Consider the following 23,886-nt stretch of genomic DNA (forward strand, 5'->3'; position numbering starts at 1 on the left):
GAAACAGTCATAAGTAGATCCATAATTGCTTTTTTCGTATCGGCAATATTCCTTTACTCTTCGCTACCTTTGATTTGGAAGCAAGTCTCACTTTTTGGTATTTCGTTTGATAATACAACTCAGAGATCACTATTAGGAAACACTCATGTTTACAGCGAGCATTGAACGTTAACTGGAAATAAGTTTGCGGACAGTAAAACAAGCGGATGGTAAACAGGAAGTTACTGCTCTTTGATTAACTAGTATGGCGCACGGCTATAATGGGAACCTTGCAAGAAACCCACTGTGCTAATTTTAGACGTTGAAAGCGAAGGCTACTAATCCCTACGCCACCGCTAAAATGGGATGATAAGGAAAAGCGCTGTCGGCATTCCCGCGTGGCAACTATGCCAAGTTTCATATTGTAAACAGGTCAGCATTTTTTTTATTGTTAGAGCTTATTTCGAAAATTGGAGAATGTAAAATTACTTTTACTGACAGCTGACTGTAATTGTAAATATCTTGAAAGTTGGGATGTCAAAACGTTTTCTTCTGAATCTGACGCTTTCACATTTTGCTATTCGTTTCCAACTACATTTTGATGTATAAACAACATATTATTAAAACTTCACAGTGCAGTCAAAGGATCTAAGTGTGCATAGTACTTCTAAATCCCTTTAAAGAAGTATGAAAGTGTTGGCGCTATCACATAATTGGTGCAGCTATACAATAAAGGCGGCGCTTAGGTGTTCAGTGTTAAATATCTAACCAGGAATAAGTATTTTTATTCATGAGAAATATGGTATGTTTCCTGGTGTGGCCACTCACCTTTTTATTCTCGTGTTTTAAAGGTTATTTTAGAATTAAGTGAAACATGTGTACAAACAAAAAGTGAAAGAATATTTTTTTTTGTATCACTTTGATACATTCTGCATACGCTGTTTATCTATTGCAGACAGGGATTTGTTCAAGCTGAAAAGGAAAACAACCAAAGGAAGGACAATATCTTGCCAAACTCTTTTCTCAAAAAGGTATATTTCTAGTACACGCAAGTTCACCATTGAAGGCCTGCACTGCAATAACAAAACAAACTCCAAAATGCAGAAGATCTAAATTTATTTACCGATCAAAAGATAGGTCATATCAAGTGAAATCACTCATCCAACAGAGAACAATTTTGACAAGTGCTTCAAAATCAAATCAAGAAACACTTAAAGGAATGAGGAAATTCTAATGATGACAATCAATTAATGTGAGGAAATACTTGAAAATGTTGGTGGAATGGGGAAGTGTGACACCTTATTGCATTCATATTGTCCACAAAACACCCTGTCATGAATTAGACAAATAAGTTAACGGATCCATTTATTTCCAACAAAGAGAAATTTGAAAAGGAAATATTTGAAATTTGAAAAGGAAATATTAATTTTAAAGATGTTCTTGAAATATCTGAGATTGAAAAAAATGCTTCACCCGAACACCTAAACAGTAAATGTAAGAACGATAAAGAGATAGCGTTGAACAATCGACAGAGTCTTAATAATTTCATCCTTGTTCCCCAGCTTCACCTATTATAATGAATATACTAAAATACATTCGGGGATGCAAAATTACACCGAAAACAATAGGATTGCCGTAGCTCCATGCCAAAAATCTATAGGAGTGTTTAAGGGGAGTTAATAACAGAACGTTAAGTCTGTTTACTTCATAATTACTCCCCCTTAATTTCAATGAATCATCGAAGGCGAAAAATCGCAGGCGGTAAATCGCTTCAAGCAACAATTTTACGTTATTTCTCCATTTTCTAATATTCTGGTCGAGTTCTTTTCAAGGAACAGAATGATCCATTATAAGGAACCAGATTTTTTTATCTCGATGCGGAAGTATTCAAAAAGCATGCTTTTCTTTTGGTTTCTCCTTTCTAAGATTTCCATTGATAGTGTTTGGATTTTTTATATTTAATATTAAACTATTTAAGTAGTATTAAAAAGTGTAAATGGTCAGTTTTGTTCCGAACAAACATATTACATGACCGAAGTCCGGGTGGCCAACTTTAAGGCAGCAAACCATTGGAACCGATTTGCTTATACTCTAGATAATACCTAAGTAATTTAACTTAAGAATAAAAAGCAAAAGGAATCTGGAGTCATACTGTTATTTTACTTTAGGCCCATTTCCTGTGTGTGCTGGGTTAAGATATGTTTACTTTAGTTTTAACTACATTTTGTGACACAGACTAAAAAACTGTGAAAATACTGACAAACTAATAGAACACATTTGTGTAATTTGCTTTATTCTTTTAAATCGCCCATTTTTTTCTTGCGATTTGCAGTTGCTATTTGCATGTCGAATGCTACCTCTAACTGAGATTCGTTATAATAATCCTATTAAAAATTTGCAATCAGTTTCTAAAGACTCTAGTTTATATTTTACTTCATTAACAATTCGGCCTTACGGCCTTTATCAAAATAATATAATTCAAGTAATATTCTACATCTTTAAATGAAATACAAAGCCGGAAATGACGTTGTATTTTAGGATTAAGTTTAGGAAGTAAAAATATTCTCAACTGAATTTGTCTCTTACGATTCGAACGGCTGACCCTTTAGTGCTTTAACTTTAAAAACAGAATATACCAATAAAACCACAGGCGAATCTCTCACAAAAAACTTGTCATACACAAGAACACATTTATTCCTAGGAGTACAATGTCCACTGACAACACTTGAAAATTCTAGTTCATTTTTGCTACTTAAAATTTCGTCATGTCTGTTCATATATGTAAACAAGACTCCTTTACAAATGAAAACAACACATTTAATCTAAATAATGCAAATCGTCATAACATATCTCTAGAAATGACAGCGATTTGGCAAGAAATAACAATTGATACATAAGCAATTGGCAAATCGTAAGTTGCAAATAGCAAATTTAAAGAGCAATTGACAAACAGAATTTGGCAAATGGCATTCCGTAAATGCAAATAGACAAATAAAATGAACAAAAGAGCAATAAGCAAATAGTTATTAACATATGGTAGTTAGCATTAAGCATTTTGCATGTCTTAACTCGCAATCAGCATATAGCAGTTGGCAACTGGTATTTTGCATTTCCAAACCCTCTTTTCCTATGTAGGTGGGTACTTATGAACATCTTTAGTCTTCTTCAAAACGCTTTTCTTTAAAATGTTAGTGTTACTCATTTCTTCCTGTTTCATATCATCAATCACTGTAATTGTACAAGGTATTAGAATGGGCAGATGATTAAACATATCGCTGTATAGAACAAAGATTTACAAAAGATTTTCTTATAGTTTAAATTAAGCCATTTGCGCATAGATTAGATGGTGTCATTTGCATCTTTTTAAAGGTATACTAATTGAAAAACTTTCTTAAATAAGATGCACGAACCTTGTAACTGACAAAGACTTATGAGGTAGGATTCTGACTCAACACTTTATCACATATTTTCGTGATATCAGATATCCTGTCTTTTTTTTTCTTTTGTTCACTGGATAAAATGGCATGATGCATGCATTGCATGATAAAAAGGTAAATTCAATTTTACCAGAACCTGTTAGAATATTGCTTGAAAATGATGAAATATACCTAAGTATATTTTTCGCAGAGGTCATCCAATGTGTATTCTCCCGGATAGAGGTATCTTAGCATTTGACAGCCATCCGGTGAACGCCTTTCGTTCAAAATATCAAGCAATTTCTGCTCTCGAAATTCCCTTTCGCCGCCAATATGCACATCAACTAATGTCTTTAACAGATCCCCTGATAAACATAAAGTTCAACATTTAAACATAAAGTTCAACATTTACTGTTGGAAAACAGTAATGTACGAGATACAGTTGACATAGTACATGCGACCACCTGCATTACAAAGGTTTACAATTACACGACCGCTCAAAATCCATCCCGAATTGAACGACTTTGTACAAAACTTTTGCTCCTGCCTTGTAACTGGATAGGTTTGTATATGTATACATTTTAAAGCAGTCGAACAAAGAAACAATTTTAAAGGGCAGACAAGAAGTATTCAACATATCAGAAAAGTAAGCAATCTATATACTTTGAAATTTTTGCACATGTATATTTAACAGTTCAGCGTATTACTTGTCATTCTGAATTGACCAGAATCTATTAAGAGGTGATTCAATTAAGAGATCTATTTTGAGGGTCATTTTATCCCATATATCTACTTTTTGTATATCTGAAATGGCGTTATGGAATGAGGAAGCTAGTTTTTGAACGTTTTAATCAATCTTGGTAAATATAAAGTGGTGTAAATAAGTGACCACGCTGTCTATTTGTAATACATTAACGTATATGAAATAAGGTTGCCTTACAGACTATGAAATAAATATTCACTATCTGCCAGTGAAATTTAATGTTACTTATATGACTATGACTATGACTAAGAATAATCGACTACATATTCGTTGCAAGTTGACTACTTAAAACTCTTTCGCCAGCTTGATATAAGATCAAATAAAGTACAGTTCAGCAGACATTACTAATCTGTGAGAATTTTTGCCAGTTTTCATTTCGCACGAATGAACAACTGCCTACTTAAAGGTAACAGAGTATCCAATTTGTTCAGAATACATTTGTTTTTATTTACTGTATGCCCTCTTCTACAATGAAACATGTCCAACAATGCTAAACGTTAAGGATCAAAACTGTTCAAAATTTTATTTTCATAAGTGTAAATTACAAATGAGAACAAAATAACTTTTCTGAAAATATTTTGAACAACTAACTGGTAACAAAGTATGTAGTTAGTTATTTAAGTTTTCAAAAACTTACCTCCTACCGAATTTACGGCCATGTATCGAAAAGAGTATAAATGGTTTGTGTTAAATATACCTTCTTCTCGAGTTGATGCAAGTATATCAAGGATTCCTTGCATTTTGTAAGTCTTGCATAAGTTCTTAAGGTCTGTCAAAGTGTGTTTGCAATTGTTGAAGATTTCGAGGAATTTTTCGCCCGGCTTTAAACTGTTACCTGCAATTTAGATAGTCAGTTGTATATGTGATGAGTATTGATTAATGTATACACACGCCGTGAGAATGATATGTTGCAAAAGTATTTTTGTTGAACAAGTTATAGAATCTCCACAATTATCTAAATGTATCAATCAGTAGTACAGAAAAGTTAAAGAAAGCTTACGACGTAAAATTGTTATCAACTTTACAATCACCACTAAACAAAAGAAAATAATTTAGCTTCCTTATTAATGTTGTCTCAAGATGCCCTATTCATGCATCACAATTTCCGATCGCCAAATAAGCTGGCGGTAAAAAAGCATATTTCCTGATTTGTGCATGGCAGAATAGTTCACATCTATACGTCAAAAATATTTATGAAATATATTTAGGAATAAGACTAGTGGTAGGAAATACTTCTTTATACATAACATCACATCCGTTTACACTTTACTGTGCGCAAAACAGTATCAGAAAAATGCACTTCACTGATACCTGATTATACTATATAAGGAAACAACTATGGTAAATGTTTTACTGACCTATATTCCTTTGGTCTTTCCGCGTTATGTTGAGTGTGTTATCATTATTAATGATATAGTTCCAGCAGGGTTCAGACTGACCATCTGGAACTTGCACGACATGTAACTCTTCGAGGGCTCTTCCGATCTTTCTGAATACATACTCGCTTATAGCTAGAACGCTTTCTTCTGAAATATTAGTAAATCCGTAACCTTAACGTGCTGCTACAGATAAATATAACAGAATATGTCAAAACATTAAGAAACTTTCATGTGCTTTTCATAAAATTATTCACAGCTTCACTGCTATCAATTTTCTATTAATACATATGTTATGATTATTACAATACAACTGTGTTACAAATAGGACACATCTTCACAATTTTAGTTAGTTCTTGTTGCTAGAAAATAGGAAAAATAACTGACGATTTGAATGAATAAGAATATAAACGTCCAAATTTGTTTTGACATCCGAAAAGAAAAATAAAAAAGATCAGACAGTGGCAGAAAATATTTTTATGACATGTGAAAAATATAAAGTTTAATCGCACTTTTAGGGGATACGAGTTATCAACAGATGAAGTTCACAGAGTGGTGAGTTCTGGAAGAATAACTAAAACCAGCTTATTGAAGGGTATTAAAGTTCTTATTTAGAGATTGTAAATCAAAAGGACAACTAGACTATACTATCCAAGTAATCTGCCAAAGCAATTTTTCATTGTATATATTTGTTTATGTGCCTTAAAATGTTAATACCAAAAAGCGGGGCTGACAAATACAGTGACATGTTTTAGACAATTAGGTCCATACAAAATCATCTGCTAGTCATGGTGAGCATAAATCTGATGCATATTCAGTTTATATCAGTTGTTTTCTGCTTTTTGCTTACATAAAACACCAGGCTTCTTGAGACAGACAACAAAAAATAAATTCAATCAAATTTAAAGAATACAAATGACAAAATCATGATTTGCACGCTTATTTCATCGATAATTGAGTAGGCATTCAGGTCAATAAAACGATGTTTAAAATTCATTAGCTTACCTTTTAAAATAAAAAGAATATATTTGGAGGATTTGTTTAGTATATATACATAACTTATATATAACTCTATATATAATGTCTATGGATTTATGCTGACTGTTCATACTTAGATGTACCTGCAACCCTATTTTAAATATTTTCTAATTGTGAAAGCTCACGAGTATCAAATATGTGATCAATACCATTATAGATACCGTTTTCTTCACTTGGGTGCAATATATCAAGACCGTCATGCATTCCATGCTCCCGGAGCATATTTTCAAGGTCTGGTATCTTGTATAAAAGTCTTTCCAGTTTCTCCAGAAATATAACACCTGGTTTGGTTGCATTCTCTATAATTGATACAAAATCTTTATCATTACATTTGAGAATAGATTGAGTTATTATGCACCACCGAGTGTATTATCTGATGATATTAATTTATCTTCAAAACGGACATTTTCTTTTCGACTCTTTTCTCAAATTATTATGTCTATGGTTATTTAAAGAATCTTATAGGTATATTACACAATACCAATCTTCATTTGACAGTTTTCGCGTCTGCAGTTATTAATGAGGCAATTGTTATCAGTGCTGCTAACCCTAATTAAACTGTTTTACATTGATAAAAAAGATTAAAATTGCTGTTACTATTAAAATTACCTATATGTCTTTGGTCACTTTCGCTTATAGGTAAATCACTGTGCTTGATTAGAAATACCCAGCGTGGTTCAGCTGTTTTACTGTCATTTCCATTCAAGTATCCGCCAAGTTTCCTATATACGCTTGACGCCAAGTATGATATGACCACTTTATAAAATAAAGAGATTAATGGGTATTTGTCAAAAGTGTCAATGAGAAGAGAATCGTGTCTTTCACATTCTAGAAATATTCATAATGAACAGAATTCAATAATATGATAAGTAATACGATATAGACAGCATTAGATCTTTATTATACACATGCATGATGTGTGGATGATATAGACCTACCTTTTTTTTCTGTGATTGTTAATACATATGCATTGAGCTGCCCATATGCATTTTGAACATTCCCATTGTTTGGCAAGTGATGGTCAGAAAATCGCAAAATGAAGGTCCCATGCTTTAGGGTGTTGTAGTCTTTTAGCCACAGTTCAGCCTCTTCCTTGCTGATAAACCCAGGTATCAAACTGAAATTTTATATGTATTTCTATGAGGAATTGTTAATTGTAATAGGCCAACGTATAGTTACTATTTGAATAAATCAACAAATAAATATGTGACTAAACGAACACTTATTCAAAACGATTTAATCTAATTTTACGGAATACATGTCTTGTGTTTTGCCAAACGGTTCTAAATATTTCACACATAATGCAAATTCCGTGTGCAATTATGTGAATATGTATTGAAATATATAAGATTATCTTTAATAGTGTCCTTTTAGAAACCGAAGGGAATTAAAAGGAATAAAACACTTCAGTGAAAATTACGAGTTAATTAATGTAGAGATGGTACCTACCCAAGTAAATCTAAGGGGAACAACTCTGAATTGACCAATAAACTGAAGCTAACCTAAAACATTGGACAAAAGTGAAAGAAAAACCAGATAGGTCCTTTTTCCAACAACTGATCAGGCAGACAAAATATGACCTACTTTGTTTAAATCTCATTGTATTCAATATACAATATGCACACTTTCCTGTAATTTTATAAGTTGTAGTGAGGCCCTGATAGAAAGTTTAGTAATACATGAAGATAATGTAAAATAATGCATAAATTCCTTTAAAGAAAATTTACGAAATTAAGAAACGTTATTAAGTTCTGATATTTTAGTTAAAGTTATTTATTGTTCTCAATGGTGATACACTGGTTTGCACAAAATTTATATATTAAAATGTAAAATTTATATATCCAACAATGATAAATAACAAAAAAAAAGTTAAACTGGTATCACTTTTATGTAACAAAGTAGCTAGATTGCGCATATTTATCACTTCAATGAATTATTTTGAAAGTGTTTCATATGCTTTAGTCATTCTGAAGAGTTTCTCTTACTGTTCAGGAGTACTTTGCTTCAAATAATGTAACACAAAAATTCATTGTCATCGAATATAATTACAATGATTTAAGGTAGTGGTTGTACAACATTTGAAGGTAGCTGATAGGTAACGACTCTATGTAATGATTTTTAAGCAATTCAACATTCTCTGGATGGAAGTATCACGATCATTGATTTCCTTGAAAAACGAATAAATGCTGAAAAAGCATAAAATGGAGTTTACTTTATTTGATGATTTTCGATACAGGCCAACTACCTTAAACAAGTTATAAAGTGTTCTATTTATTGTTTTAACAAAGTAAGCGGGTAACTTCAGATATAAACAATAATTTACAGTTTAAACTGTTTACACAACTTTAAAAAAAAAAGGTTTTTGTTGGGGCCTCTCATTTACAATTATATCAGCAATTATCACCTGAATTGTGTGCATTTATGAGTGGAAAATATTGATGATAAAATGGTGTAGGGGTTTGTTTACATTATAAAATCTTTAATAACTTCTTTCAGGTAAATTTTTGGTATGGTTCTAGTAAGCTTATGATAGAGAGCATGTTATCTTTTTCACTCAGAATTATTTCAAGCGTTTTAGACTCTTGGTTAGTCTTGGAATTTGACTTTATTAAAAGATAAAAGGAAGTTCAGTATAGGCTCTTTCAAAGTGTTGAAAGTAGACTAAACTTACACTATACTCTATTGAATTTATTTAGCTGTGGAAACTTTTGATATAGACTATAACTGGGGAAATCCTAAAAGCATTGAAAAACGGTCAATACAAGAGTTGTCCATTTTGCTTCAGATATTTTGAAAAAGTCGTTTTTTAAATATCAAATAATTCTATTTTTACATGGAGAAGAGGAAAATCATAAATATATTTAGAAAATTGGTGCACTTAGCTATCATTTCACTATGAAAAAAATATGTAAAGATGAATTTGAATTTTTTACGTACCATCTCTAATTAATGCACATCTAGAAGGACTAAATGATGATAAAAATAGGTACCCATTCTTCCAAAAGTCTATTAGATATTTTTCAATGACGTTGTATGCATCTGTAACCCATTTCCAGAAAGTTTGTGTCGAAGAAGTTGATTCCGTTTCATTCTGAAAGAAAATAATGCTAACAATTAGTTTCAAGTAAACCTACACAACTGTATAACTGTAAAACGCATAACTGATATTCTGATGCAAGCTAGTATAAACATGTAATTTTAATTATTGCATGTTGTGCATTTACACTTATATAAGCCACATTGTGACTTCCTGCAGCTCATACAAGAAATTCCAGTGTAGTATGTTCCCGTCTAAACACATACAAATAACATTTAATTGTTCAGTAATAAACAAGCCGAAAGCACAATATACGCTTATACTCAATGCCTTTGTGGAAGACATCTGGTATCAAGAAAAACAACATACCGATTATATACACTTTTCATTTTAGAAAAAGGTATCTCTTATATATTCTGTAGTAAAAGGGTTGGCCATTAAGTGAAAATAAGCGACACATTGAATACATTTTATTCCACTTCCCATTTCTTTACTTCATTGATGTTTGTATTGAAAGACAACGGACGGAAGCCGCATCCAAAACTGAACTCAACAATATCACTTCGGTTTTACAGGGAAAATGATACAAATCTGGTTTACTACTTCTACTACTACTACTTTTACTCCTTCTACTACTACTAATAATAAATACATTCTATGAACAAAGGCTATATCAATAAAATTGTCAGTTGAACTTACTATACAGAATTCTTCAAACGAAACAATCCGTGAATCCGGAACATCAGTTGTACCTGAATTGAAAGCAAACATATTTTTCATATTGTCGAATGAGAACGCTGTTACATTTATCCCTTTCTCAATCTAGTATTATTTAACGTTACTTTTTACCATGTTAAGCTGGAAATGTTTAGGGCAGAGTAAATATGCTTTATTTAAGAAATAATTTATAGCAAAACAGAGCTTTATCACTATTGATACACGATGGGCGGTTATACGTCGGGCGTAATAATTTCACGAGGGCGCAGCCCGAGTGAAATTATTTCGGACGACGTATAACCGCCCGAGTGATAAAGCACTATTTTGCTATAAATTATTTCGATTCTAATATGTTTTTTATTGTAAAATTTATATAAAATATGATAGAACTGTTTCTTCGCGCAAGCATGGCGCCAATAGTAGGTATTTGTTAAAACACGCCAGGACCGGAAATGGTAATACGTCTTGCGGCAGAATTCAATTCGCGAGAAAATTATTGCGTATTATTCAGCAAAGCGAATAACTAATTCAGTATGTGTATAAATTAATCAGAATATTTGTGCAATGTGACATTTCGTTTAAAACATGTTATTAAGGATGTACGAGCGTTATTTCCAGAAAATCCGCCATTTTGAAAAATATTTCTTCGAATATTGCTTTCTAACAAAAGTTTTGCCAAAAATTAATGCTAAATAATTGAAATATGGCTAATAATGTACCATTTAACCAAATATATTATGCTTTTTGCGAAAAAAAATTTTTCACCCTTATTTTTGGCTGGCATTTGCCTAAAATTGACGTAAGATTTACAATAGGGTAGGTGTAGGTAATTTCAAATATCTATTAAAGTAGATCAGGTTTGGTTTTGATATTTTTCTGACTGATACATATAATGTTAAGCTATAAATAAAATGAAAGTTTTTAAGATAGCACTTTATATTATCTAGAAAATATAATTTAAAACAAAAAGAACAAAAAATATCAAAATTCACCACTTTTTAACAGTTTTTTCTTAATAAATCTCTTAGATGCACGGTGACCCCAACTTTTTTTTTTCCATTTTGAAGCATTTTTGCGTGTCATTAATGCTGCAAAATATTTTGAAAATCTTAACGTCAGAATGTTTTTTTAGATCTAAATACGTTTTTTCCATTGAAAATAAAGTGGGTGGGGTTATTATGTCAACATGTAAAAATGAAAGAGATTTGTTAGTGACATTTATTCTTATATATAACTGAAATCACCATATATTCATATTAACCTGAAAGACCTGAAATCCCTATAAGATTAAATAGGATATTTATTATGTTTTATAAAGTACCAACATTTTTTCAATTTTACAAAATTTCAGAAATGCGTAAACAGTGGGTGAAGAAAATACCCTATAAAATTTAAACGAGTTCGGTGACCTATGTTTTTTTCTGCTCTTGTTTGTCTTAGAAACTAATGTTCTTCAAGCTCACAGGGTATGAAAAAATTCTTAACGTTAGAAAAATTCGCTCGTACATCCTTAAGTAAAATATTAAATGAAATTTGAAAGCGCTCTTTCTTGATGCGTACATGGCGATAATATCACGTTGACGTGACGCCAACATAACATCGTTATTATGATTAAAGCATCGTTAGCCATATTAGAATGTATTTTATCATCGCAATGTCACTAGTACTTAATGCCGACATTATGAAATGTTAATCATGACATCACAATGTTACATGGATTAATTATTGGAAAGGTTCATGATACACTTGACAGTATATAATACTTATTCTTATTTATGCCTAATTTAAGGCATCTAATTTTATAAATAGCAGCAATAGTGGTTGTGTAAATACAAATTCTTGGAAAAGTGTAAATCTATTGATTAAACTTTAAAGTTTCTCTGAGTCTGGACTGGAAGTGAAAGTGAAATTTTCAGCTCTTGAGATATATACTTGCCTGAATAAAATGTGGATATATACCATGTTCTGATTTATTTGAGAGAATGATTTCTTTTTTTTCAGGAAATAATTAAGTAAGTACAAAGTAATAAAGGGCATATGTTGTTCTAGGCAGGTAAACTGAGGTTCACGATAAATAGAATTGCAGACTACGGTTCGGAGAACCTCACCCTTTTCAGCACATACCAACCTCGACCTGAGAACATTGATACCAAAAGACAGTAGCCTGTTATTCTCTTTTGATTCCATGGTGACACGTTATATATGTATAACAGTATTTTGGATGCTGCATTTAAATTATCACGTATCCAAGTTCCGGCCTATATTTTATTCACTGCAGAAGATAGAGCAGCACATTTGTATTGTTTCTTTAAAATTATTTCGGAGAAACCAGGAGCTGTTTTATATTACTGAAGGTAAAATCTGAAAAGATTTTATTTTCGCTGTTCCTTGCAAGCAGTGCAACACGCAGATTCAATTCTCATGAAGAAGTGAAAATAAGTACCTCAAATAGCAAAAAATAAGTATTAACCACGAGTTTGTTACAACGCCAATAGAGTTACAACGCCAATAGATATAATATGTAAATGTGACGCGTTGTAACTCAATGCACAGTCTCATGCAAAAACCGTCTAGCTTTAGCTGGTCGATGAGGAAAAATTCCTTATTTAAATCTGTACTATTTGGTCGGTATATGTTCGATACAACACATATTTACTAGGCTAAAACATCTTATGTTAGGTTCTAAGCATGCATTGAATGGTTCGTACCTCGAGCAAACAGTTTTGAGAAAATGACCAGCAAGCCATTCAGTAAGTGTACATATTTGCACCTGTTCATAAATAAGCGCGTGTCTTTTTCTGGACATAAACATGACTGACCAAAAATAAAAAAGGGAAATAACCTTTGTATTTATAAATCTACACATTATGTAAACAATATAGTCGTAAGTTTGGCATCATTAGCTAAATATTCCGCTTTGTTATACTCACCTACAGGCGATATCTATACAGAACAAAGTTTATTAATACAATTACATGCTACGTGAAGACATTTTCCAAACAACATGTCCTTCAAATAAAGTATGTTTCCATCAGAAAGTGGCTTCAATGGATATAACTTGAGGAACTTTGCCTGTAAAATATCCTCTATCTTGGTCCATGGCAATTCTGTATCCGATTGCAAGGGTAGCTTGAACTATAATCCATTTTATATAGGTTTAAACATATCGAGGCTGAGAGAGTGAATTCATATAATTTCTGTAATACATTTCATTTAAACATAACATGTTATGCTGATTATTGTTTTACTTTCTAATTTAGCTCTTTAATAGTACGTTTTATCTATTGCTTTATATTAAGTTCTGTTCTTAAACAAAATAAAAGCAGGCAACATCAAACTCTAATTTTTAAAAACACATTCCAGAGAAGAAAAATCAATATTTTGAAATTAGACAACTCGGGAGGGATACTAAAGCAGTATTTTCCTGCATTAGTATTTTCAAATAAATCTTATATATATATACATAGACGGTTTCAAAGATGCATTGTTACCAAACGTATATCAATACATGTCGTCTCCATTTAATCAGAGAAAATGCATTGTCTTATGTGTAAGATATGTAAACAGAGTATTGTGAACAATTTTTATTGAAATAATATACGTCATGAAAGACATGTACAATTTAGATCCATTCTTACCACGTCAGTACCACAACATTGCCACATAATGGACGTACTGGCAAGAAATTCTTGATCTTCTACTGAATCATGGAGCAAAGTCAATGGGAGAGAGAGCGTCTGCAATTTGAATAAATGATAAAATCTGTTAAAAGATCCTTTGAAAGCACAGAATGAAACCAATCAGAATAATAGCAGACTCGGTTTGTTTGAGTCTGTTTATAGAAGGTAATGAAATGTGCAACATGTACATGTTCAGTTTATTATTATTCTAAAAGCAGTAAAACGTAGTTAAACAAAATGAACGGGCGGATGAACGGACGATATCTCCTATATACCCCTATATATTTTGTATCTGGTTTTATAATTATGATTGTGCGGTGTTTTTGTAAGAATTACAAACAGGCCTACACACTATCCTATTTATTTAGCAACTTTGTTCAGTACAATTATTTTTATAAAAGACGACACCCAGTTTAAATGTGTTTAACATTAAAAGAAATGAATATCTTTGTTCTTGTATTGTCAAAGAATCATTTTTTAATCATACTAAAAATTATTTTATGTATAAATTGACCAATTTTGAATAAACCGATGACACTGAAATAGGACTATAATTTGGATAAATGTTGCTATCAAAATATATACTAAGCCATTAGACTATATTTATCCATACATGAATGAACTGAACGGATTCGACTGCAGCTATTTGTAAGCAAAGGTTCAATAAGGGGTATTAAGTTGGATGGTCTGGTATCCATCGTCCGACGTCTAGAACTGGTTTGTTATTACCCCAGAGATCACAATTTTAAACAATCTTTATGCAACGTTGTCCGAATGATTTCTTGGGTCAACAGGTAGATCACAAGGTCAAATCAAACTGAAAACATTAACACTCTTCATTAAACCTGTTCAAATTGTATATATGTATGAATTTCTTTGCCAAGTTTAGACTGAGTTATTTGAAGTTAAAAACTAGGTCATCAGGTCAAATCAACATCCTAGCTAGAGGCCACGTGTCTACTTGGTCTTGATGAAACTTTGTCAGAAGGCTTTTCTTTGTAGAATTGCGGCCAGATTTTCTATCAGATCATCTTGCTTTAAAGCTACTCGCCCACAATTTGGGTGAAATTGTTCAACATGTTTATTTCCGCCAATTTTGGCATAGTTTCGGTAAAAATACAAGAAGAATGTAAATTTTCTGCATTATTTTAAAAGCTTTGCAACAGTTTACTACCTGCTTCACAATATTCTTTGGTTACTTATAGGAATATCTTGCAAAAATCTTATGCCAATACCACTGGCGCCAGACCAGAAAGAAAATGCCTCTGTACATGTTACACCCTACCCCTAGGTATTCTATAAGTCTATAAGAACCATGGTCATGAAAGGAAAATGTACTAACCCGTTTCAATCGTACATTTCTCAACTTTAACGCGCAGTTCGATGAATGGATACCTAGTATATTGAACAAGCGATAATTTATCTTCCAACGTGCACCAGTCACATCGTCTCAATATTCAATATTGCTGAGATTATCAACATATTTTATGCTTTCGTCAACGTTACAGAAAAAAATTTTCGTGACCTTCCCTAATGAACATCCGGTCTAGAGGTCACGGCCGTGTGCACATGTTAGGCGAAACGTAAACAAACAAAAACAGAATTAAAAAAACAACAACACAATTTTACACTAAAACTCGAAATGATGAATGAAATTCATCTTGTATATGATTTTTAATTTGAAATCATACATTGGTCTACATCTGTTCTGTTTATTTTGTTCATTTTGTACATTTATGCTGCATTTTCACATATTAGTGAACACGTGTAGTAAAATGACGATTGACATACATTTTCACAACAGCCAGTCAGAACGGTTTTGTAATCTAGAACGGAACTTCACCAGGGAAGGTCAAGCAAGTTTTTGTGTAACGTTGGAAAAACTATAAACTACACGTTGTTTGTGTAAGATAAGAAGTATTGAAGAAATGTGACCGGTACACAATGGAAGATAAATAACTACTTGTTTGATATCCATAGTACACATTTACCGAACTGCGTGCTTTAGGTATGAAATGCGCGATTGAAACGGGTTAGTATACTTTCTCCTTCATGACCATGTTTCTTATAGAATACCTAGGGGTATGGTATAACATGTACAGAGGCATTTTCTTTCTGTTCTGGGGTCAGTGGCCAATACATTTGTACCACTTTTCAAGATTTTTTGGAGAATTTTTTCGCCTAAAATGTGTAGGTTCTTCCCTTAAAATGCTTTCTCATATACTGTTTTTGAAATACGCAAAACAGGGGTATCTGGGTTAAACATGAAACTTGGATTAGAACTAGGGTACAAGTTCATATCATAGAAAATCCTTGCAAAGTTTATATTTTCTAATTGGTCAATATTGGTCATACTGTTTGTCTATATTATCAATGATAAGTTCGAAACTGGGTCATCGGGGATAGTCTAAATGACCATTTGGTTAAATCATATTATAACCTTAAAAAAATCTAGCGGCCTTATTTTTAAGCTAGTATGAATCATGATCAGATTAATTTTACTTATTACGGCTGATACAGGTTACAAAATTGGTCATCTAGAACCAAAAGGTAGATGGCTAGGTCAGAACAGAAAACTTTTCTGAACGTTCTAATCTACATGAGGCCTGGTCAGGATGTGTGTCTTAATGCCATATAGGACAAGTTTTGAAATGGGTCATCATTGCTTATATTCATGGTCAAACAATCATGGTAAAATGAGCTACTTGGGACCATCTTGCAATATTTAACAAAACATTTGATAATGTCAAAGTGTACAATGTTCTACTCCAACTGTTATACATTATATTAAAGGCAAGAAATCTATTATTTTACCCAGTATCGCCTGTCAGCGAATGTTGTTGTAAAAACTGTTCTATATTTCCTTTTGTACTGCTGTTCGCCTGAGGTGAACTCTTCCGGAGGGTTTTTATCCTTTATTTTCAACTTTCTAAAGCATGCGTGTTTTGTGGGTGTGAAATAGATTTGGTTTGTTGCAAGATAGAGACCTCTCTCCTTCGCTTCCATTGAAAAAAGTTTCACATCGTCGTCGCTATGAAAAGTATCATTTATGTCTCGTTCAGACAGCAGCATTGCCTCTATCTTATCGGAACGTGGCGGCAAATTTTCTGCCGCTAGTATCCTGTTAAATGTAGTATAATGACATTACGTGAAAATTCTACAATATTTTGAAAATGTTCAAGCAATTGGACTGATTATGAAAACTGCTGATGCAATTCCAAAAGCTACTTTATTTATTTAAAATTCAGTCTGACCACATCTAAATTTTAGTTAACCAAGGCAAAATGTATTATGATTACCTGACGGTAAAAACAGGAAGATGTTTTCCCCCGTCCATTCTGATGAAACAACTGTCCTGTTCAGTGACAAGAAATGTGCTGAAATTCATTTAACATAAAACAATTTGTATCACGTTCCCCATATAAGATACTGGTTTGTGTTGCTTCGTATACAATGAATGCTTTAATTGACCAGTACTTATAAACAAAGAACGACCTAAAAACATGATAAAGCCTTGAAACGTCAAAATGTTTTTATAAAAAAACTAAAATTGGACGGCTCTGACCAGTTTTAAGTATTGTTTTTAATTTTCTTTATCAAACTGAGGAAATAAAACATAATAAAACAATACAAACTGATGCACGTACATTAATTTCTGAAATACTGTTGAAAAACCAATAACTCCAAATAAAATAATTTTCAGATATAGAAAAAAAGTTTGCATATAAAATTCAAATATATCTACCAATATTGATAAAAGAACACAAAAGAAGTATCAAGAAACAATGATGAATATTCTTCGGTGCAATTTTCGTCCCAAGTATAGTACTTTGAATTTGATCGCGACACCACTGTCTACAGTTCATTACAATAAAAAGTCTCATATGTGCTATGTTCTGTCCCTTGGTCTCATATATTAGCACCGACAGTACGTTTTGAACCAATCGGAACTAGAAAAATAGATTTGAGTATCTGCTGGTATTCAAATAAGAACTCTTGTGGCGACAGCATCTTGCGCTGAAATATGTATGAATCTAACCGTGCTCTTTCACACAACTCTCACTGACACAGGTTGCGCTACAAATCAAAGCTAACGCTCTGTCACCCTTTTTAGCAGTGTGTGTCTGCGTGCGTGCGTGCGTGTGTGATTGGAGAGGGATAGGGTTATGGGGGCATTGCTCATGTTTAGCAGTGTCAGAGCTTCTTAGATTAAACAAAAATATCATTTCTGCCCACTGCCTAAGAAAGCCAGTTTCATGAAGATATCTCAATTATTTTTCTCATTATTGCAAGAGCCGGTATTTGGTGCATTACTGCTTTGTTTTTACCATAGAAGATATAAAATTGTCTTATGAAATGAATACAATGACTTTCTTATTCTCTCTGCATACACAGTTTTGTGAAGATATCTCGAGTATTTTGTTGCTGTGATAACATTCAGGTTTGGGCGATGAAACCTCATCGCACCTTGTTTTAAAAAAGAAAACTGTAACAGGGCTTCTTTATTTGGACTATTCACGCAATAACCATTGCTAAACTGAATGAAATTGTATCTGTATATAGTAGTATTGTAACATATTGATAAATTGTCATAGTTATAAAATCTGTGTTGGATCGCTTTACTTACGGACAACATCTATATTTACTTAGGGTGAATTTGGTCTTTTCGTAAATGAGATTAGTTTTACTGTAGCAAAATCAATTCCTATATATATATTCAGCAGAAATATTTTATAAAGTAAACAAATGGCTATCGACAAAATGTTTTAGTGTAAATTTTCATCTGTAAGAAATGCATGATTTCCAAATCTTCCCTTAGGATCATTCTGCCAAGATTTTAAAAGTTTATTACACCTAACTTTCATATTTCAAAGCATGAACATTTCTTCATAGTAATTCGAGGAGCGAATGCAAAATACGTCTATGTGCTTCTTTATTTATATGCACTTAGACCCCTTTCCCATTCATCCCCCGATATGTAAACATAAAATTAAGATGTTTTTTATGGATTTACAGTAATATGCATAAGATTTAACTTAATACGCAATTAATTCCAGTAAAACTAAACAAAGTATAAATGTGTGCTACGACTGAAAAAAAAACTAGGAGTTGTTTGACAATCGACAATTACAGCATGACATTTAGTGTTATGAATGTACATCTACGGCCACAATTGATTTGTATATACATGTATAGACAACTTAAATTCATTTAATAAGTATTTTCAACATTTGAAATAAGTATATAAAAATACATATTTGTAAAATATTCTAGTGAACGAGGGGCATAGAACATATTAAACATTAATGTAAAAATTGAAAGGAAGGTATTGAAATGATAGTGGATGTTTTCCTTTAACATAAATTCCTTTTCTGTAATAATTTCTTGCTATGTTCTGTTATTGTCCAAATGAACATTTCCTCATGTAAATTGCTCTAAACTTTAAAAAATGAAAACAAATGTTTATTTTCCTTTTACTTTTCCTTTCCTTTGATAACTTGTACAGCATAGTCTTGTCAAATGGATGTCTCTAAGTTAGCAGGTAGTCTGCCAAGTGTGAAAATAATAACCACATATATTGATTTATTTTCGTGATATAACTGTAAAGACATCTGTCCGATATACAAATGGCATTGGTTTATTGATGGTTAGATATTGGTTTTTACCAGGCTTTAAATTTGATTAATAAGTAACTTTGTTTAACACTTAAACACTCTAGCAAAACCAAAACAGTAGCAAACAGTAGCATTTGCTCCGACTACAATATCATTTGGATTAACGTAAATACTGTGATTGTACTAACCTTTTAGTGAAGTCATAAATCAGACTGTCCAACTTGTGCTCATAAATGTCTAGTACTTTCGTAGACCATTCACAGTCTACATGGATATTGAACAATAATGGAAGAATTTCATGATGCAGGTCATGAATATTCCTCCCAATTCGGCTGCATCTGAATGTGAAAAGAATTTAAAACAGAAGAGTGGGAGCAAGTGTATAACTCAGTTTATCAACATGCTTATCATCAAATTAATAGTTAAAATTTGTAGTAAGCTTACGACAGAATTCCTTTTCAAACCGAATCTTATTCCTTAACACTTCATACTACATGCAGGCTTGTAGTAATGCTTATGCTGATGCTAATGCATTAGTAATGCATTTTTTTTCAAATTTCAAATAATGCCAAGTAATGAATTATGCCACAATTTAGCATTAAAAATAATGCTAATTTAATGCCAAGTTAGTAATACTAATGCTTAGCATTACTTAGGCATTATTTTCTGTATCACTGGGAAAAAATATTATACATACGTATACTGTTATTTACGCAGGATATAGCAGTTCTCTAATAGATTGTTGTATGTTTTATTAAACTGGCTAATTCGTATAATTGCCATTTTTGTTCAGTGTACTCCTGAAAACATTTTTCTTAGTAAACATTACTCAGTGTGCACTGCATTAAATCATTGAAATATCATGATTGTAACCCAAATATTTGACCAATGTTAGGTAATCTCGTCATTGTGGTTTGGAATTATTATTCAGGTACTATAGGATTAACTGTTGTTTCTTCATTCATATGTAACTTCTACGCATAAAATAACTACTTTTTCATTCTGGGCTCAAACCTACAAAATGAGTGTTTTAAAGCAACAGTGATAAACTATAATACATAAACGTTATCAATCACTGGAGACAAAGACAGATACAAAATACTGTTTCTTATGGTGCTGTTGGATCATTTCAAATACAAATTAATCCCTAGCTGGTAGATTTGATACATTACAAATGATAAATGTAATAAATTCATGTGTTGCTGCTATGAAATAAACAACTAAAATGATTAAATGAAAAACAAACAAATAGTTTATGTGATTATAACATGCAATGATTCATAAAAAAGTAATGCTAATGCTAATGCACCCTATGTAATGCTAATATAATGCATTATTTTGACAAAAAATGTAATGCTTATGCTAATTTAATGCCTTTTTTTTCTAAGTAATGCTAATTTAATGCATTACTTTTGCAAGTAATTATTAACAAGTCTGACTACATGCAATGCATTAATGAGCAAAATACGCATATGATGGCTTTTATCAAAAAATAAAATTTTGTTCCAGTATATATGGGAGTCAGTCTTTGTCAAGCACTGTACCTGGAAGCAATCTCGTCTATTTCTTGATAATCTGCAAGTCCAACATAAACCAATTTAAAGTTGTTTTTCCACGTTGATACATGGTCTGTTAGTATCGAGACAATACTTTTCACTTCATTTAGTGTTTGTGTCAATGACGCATATACATTCTAAAAGCAATTAAGTTAGTTTTACAAATATATCTACGGATATATCAAGTACATAAAAGTAAAATTATACTTCATTATTTATTTTAAAGTTTATATTTATCTCTTTTCCAGAGGATATTGCAATAGTTCATTGTTTGAGTGTTATCTTATGAGCACGAGTAACAGAACAATTTTACTAAAAGACCATTCATATTCCTGACTGTGCTAAAATGAAAACATTTTCTTTATAATAGCCCTGACTATTTGTAATTTGTGCCTTTTGCTTATCCGCCGATAATTAAATCATACCAATGTCTAAAATCTTAGAAAAAGCATACAGCCTAGAACATATCAAGATGATATTGGAATAAGGGTAACTATGTACTAGGACTCAGGCTTGCAGTATTTTGTATGCTTTTGGATATGTGCTAATTTAACCTTGAAGATGTATGCACTGAACATCAGTTTAACTAAGATCGGAATATGGGTTGGTTAATAACCGATGATGAGTTTTTCACTGCCAGACAGACAGGTAGACAGAAAGGCAAAAAGCAGAAAAAACGCTTTAAAGCGATTCCCTAACCACATGAGTATAAACTCGTTTCCCAATTTTGATAAAGTCTCGATCATACCTCATTGATTTCAGATAAAAGACTTGAAGACATGTCTTTTGATGTATCATGTTTTTCATGGTTTTCTGAATATGGCCGAATTCGTTTATCTTCAATTAGTGTAGATTCTGTTATACCTTTTTGATGTTGCGACTCGACTGTAATATGCAAATATGAATTTTAGTTTTAAAACTATACTTCAGTTTCAGCTGGTAGGTTAAGGTAGGCTTTTAGTGCCGAGAAAGGCAGCTACTAGTACCATTTTTGACGTCTCTGGTATGACGCGTCAAGGGAGCAAACCTCAATCCTTCCGCACTCAAAGCGGACTCTCAACCACTGAGTTATTTAAATGTTAATAGCCCACTTCGAATTACTTTCCTCTCATTAGAATTACATTAGAACACTTCATGCAATATTTTACTATCAAACTACAGACCATCATATTTATATATATGTTGTTATGCTTCATATTTTTGTCTTAAAATATTGATAATGTAGGGTTTTCAATAACACAATAATAACGTACCGTAACTTACCAGAACTTACGGGTACAGATGTTTTATCGACATATAATGAGGACACTTCGTTCGCTGTGGTTATAATTTCCTGAATTAAAATTGATCTATCAGAATAAAGTGATTGAGAACATAAAGCGGACTCGAATATATCACAACTAAATATTTATATCAGCTAGCTGCTTACTATATATATCATATATCTATATTTTTGCAGATTTATGTTATTACGGGTATTACATGAGAGCCTTTTCAAAATGTATTTATCAAAAGAGATAAATGAAATCAGAGGCTATGTCGAGCAATTCTACAATTTTATTCAACGAGTTTAATAAATTCAGTGTGGGACTACACAAATTTAATAATATGTTTATCAAATATTAGCTTTTCCTGCTGAGATATTAAAATTTATTCTTTTTATATCTTTTATAGACCAGTTGATTTGAACGTATGATATACTCTGATATACTAGTGTAGTACAAACATTATGTAATGCTTTCTTTAACTCCCGAGACGTCAAACGTGTGATAAACTTGTTTTATAATATATACATGTACTAACGTTTGCATAATATACACCTTGTATGTTTTTCAGTTTTATATGGTTTACCATTTATCAATAACAGAACAAGTCAAACACTTGAAACACAAAAAGTAAGTAGCATTGTTTTGGAAATAATATTTACTTACATATTTGATTTTGTCGACTCGGTTTTGCAGTTCTTGCAAGATTTGAGCTGTCTCCATTATACCATTCTAAAATAGAGGCAAAAAATCTCATTGTTATCATAGCGGCGACATTATATAGAAATGTACACAGTAAAAGACTTCATATATTGCATCATTCTTGTATAAAGACAGTTTCATTAAAAAGCATTGGAGAGGTTTGATAAGTATATCAGTGTATGACACCCGCTTAAGCGTAGTTCTGGAAAATTTGTTTAGAACGTTAATTGTTACTATTTCTTTTCTCTATTTGAATAATGACAAATTCTTTCTAGTGAAATCAACTCTATTATTTACAGTCACAATATTACAATTGAGCTAAAATAAAGATTAAACCATTCATTTTCTATGCTAAAAAACTAAACTTACCTGAACACAAGACAGATTTTGTACATGTAACTTTATTATGAAATTAAAGATAGAAGCTTATCATAGGCGACTTTAATAAATTAATTGAGCTGCCGTCAGTTTTATTTTCATTTTTAATCTATAAATGTGTATGTTTGGGTAAAAGATAATACTTTACCGAGTATTTAAAGTCTTCTACCACAGACAAAAATGTGTTGCTGTAGAAAACTCAAGTTTACAGGAAGCACGGCAAAAATACAACGGCTTGCATATTCTCGACAGTGTCCCTTTTTAGATATTGCAACAAAATATAAGGACATGCATACATTCTGAATTGTCCACGATGTATAAATAAAGCTCTCCTATACTTCTAAATGTTAAAAGCTGAATACTG

At 31.9% G+C, this 23,886-nt stretch overlaps 1 protein-coding gene across 2 annotated transcripts; it reads right to left on the reverse strand.

The window, feature by feature from the left end:
- Positions 1-1,078: 1,078 nt before the first annotated feature.
- Positions 1,079-23,248, reverse strand: LOC128549059 (signal transducer and activator of transcription 1-like). Of its 2 annotated transcripts, none has more exons than XM_053525143.1 (18): positions 23,109-23,248; positions 22,441-22,510; positions 21,926-22,062; positions 21,166-21,314; positions 19,810-19,959; positions 17,306-17,383; positions 16,821-17,127; positions 13,965-14,063; positions 13,302-13,461; positions 10,309-10,361; positions 9,563-9,663; positions 7,511-7,689; positions 7,182-7,328; positions 6,734-6,871; positions 5,517-5,684; positions 4,856-4,993; positions 3,588-3,760; positions 1,079-3,207 (listed from the first exon to the last, which is right to left on the reverse strand). In XM_053525143.1, the coding sequence occupies exons 1-17, from the start codon at positions 23,163-23,165 to the stop codon at positions 3,588-3,590; spliced, it is 2,304 nt and encodes a 767-aa protein (XP_053381118.1). In that variant the 5' UTR covers positions 23,166-23,248; the 3' UTR covers positions 1,079-3,207. The 2 variants fall into 2 exon arrangements, with proteins under 2 accessions (XP_053381118.1, XP_053381117.1); XM_053525142.1 differs by having other exon boundaries at positions 6,722-6,871.
- Between the last annotated feature and the right edge of the window lie 638 nt (positions 23,249-23,886).

This window comes from Mercenaria mercenaria, chromosome 15 (assembly GCF_021730395.1).
Source record: "Mercenaria mercenaria strain notata chromosome 15, MADL_Memer_1, whole genome shotgun sequence".
Lineage (NCBI taxonomy): Eukaryota > Metazoa > Mollusca > Bivalvia > Venerida > Veneridae > Mercenaria > Mercenaria mercenaria.

Bases quoted from the DNA above. Each gene is read 5' to 3' on its own strand.
- LOC128549059 (XM_053525142.1), bottom strand. From the start codon at position 23,165: ATGGAGACAGCTCAAATCTTGCAAGAACTGCAAAACCGAGTCGACAAA. The intron at 10,362-13,301 runs GTAATTGTATTA...CTTTCAATTCAG, and splicing joins AAAATGTCTTCACGTAGCAT to GTACAACTGATGTTCCGGAT. The intron at 4,994-5,516 runs GTCAGTAAAACA...TCTAAATTGCAG, and splicing joins GAAAGACCAAAGGAATATAG to GTAACAGTTTAAAGCCGGGC.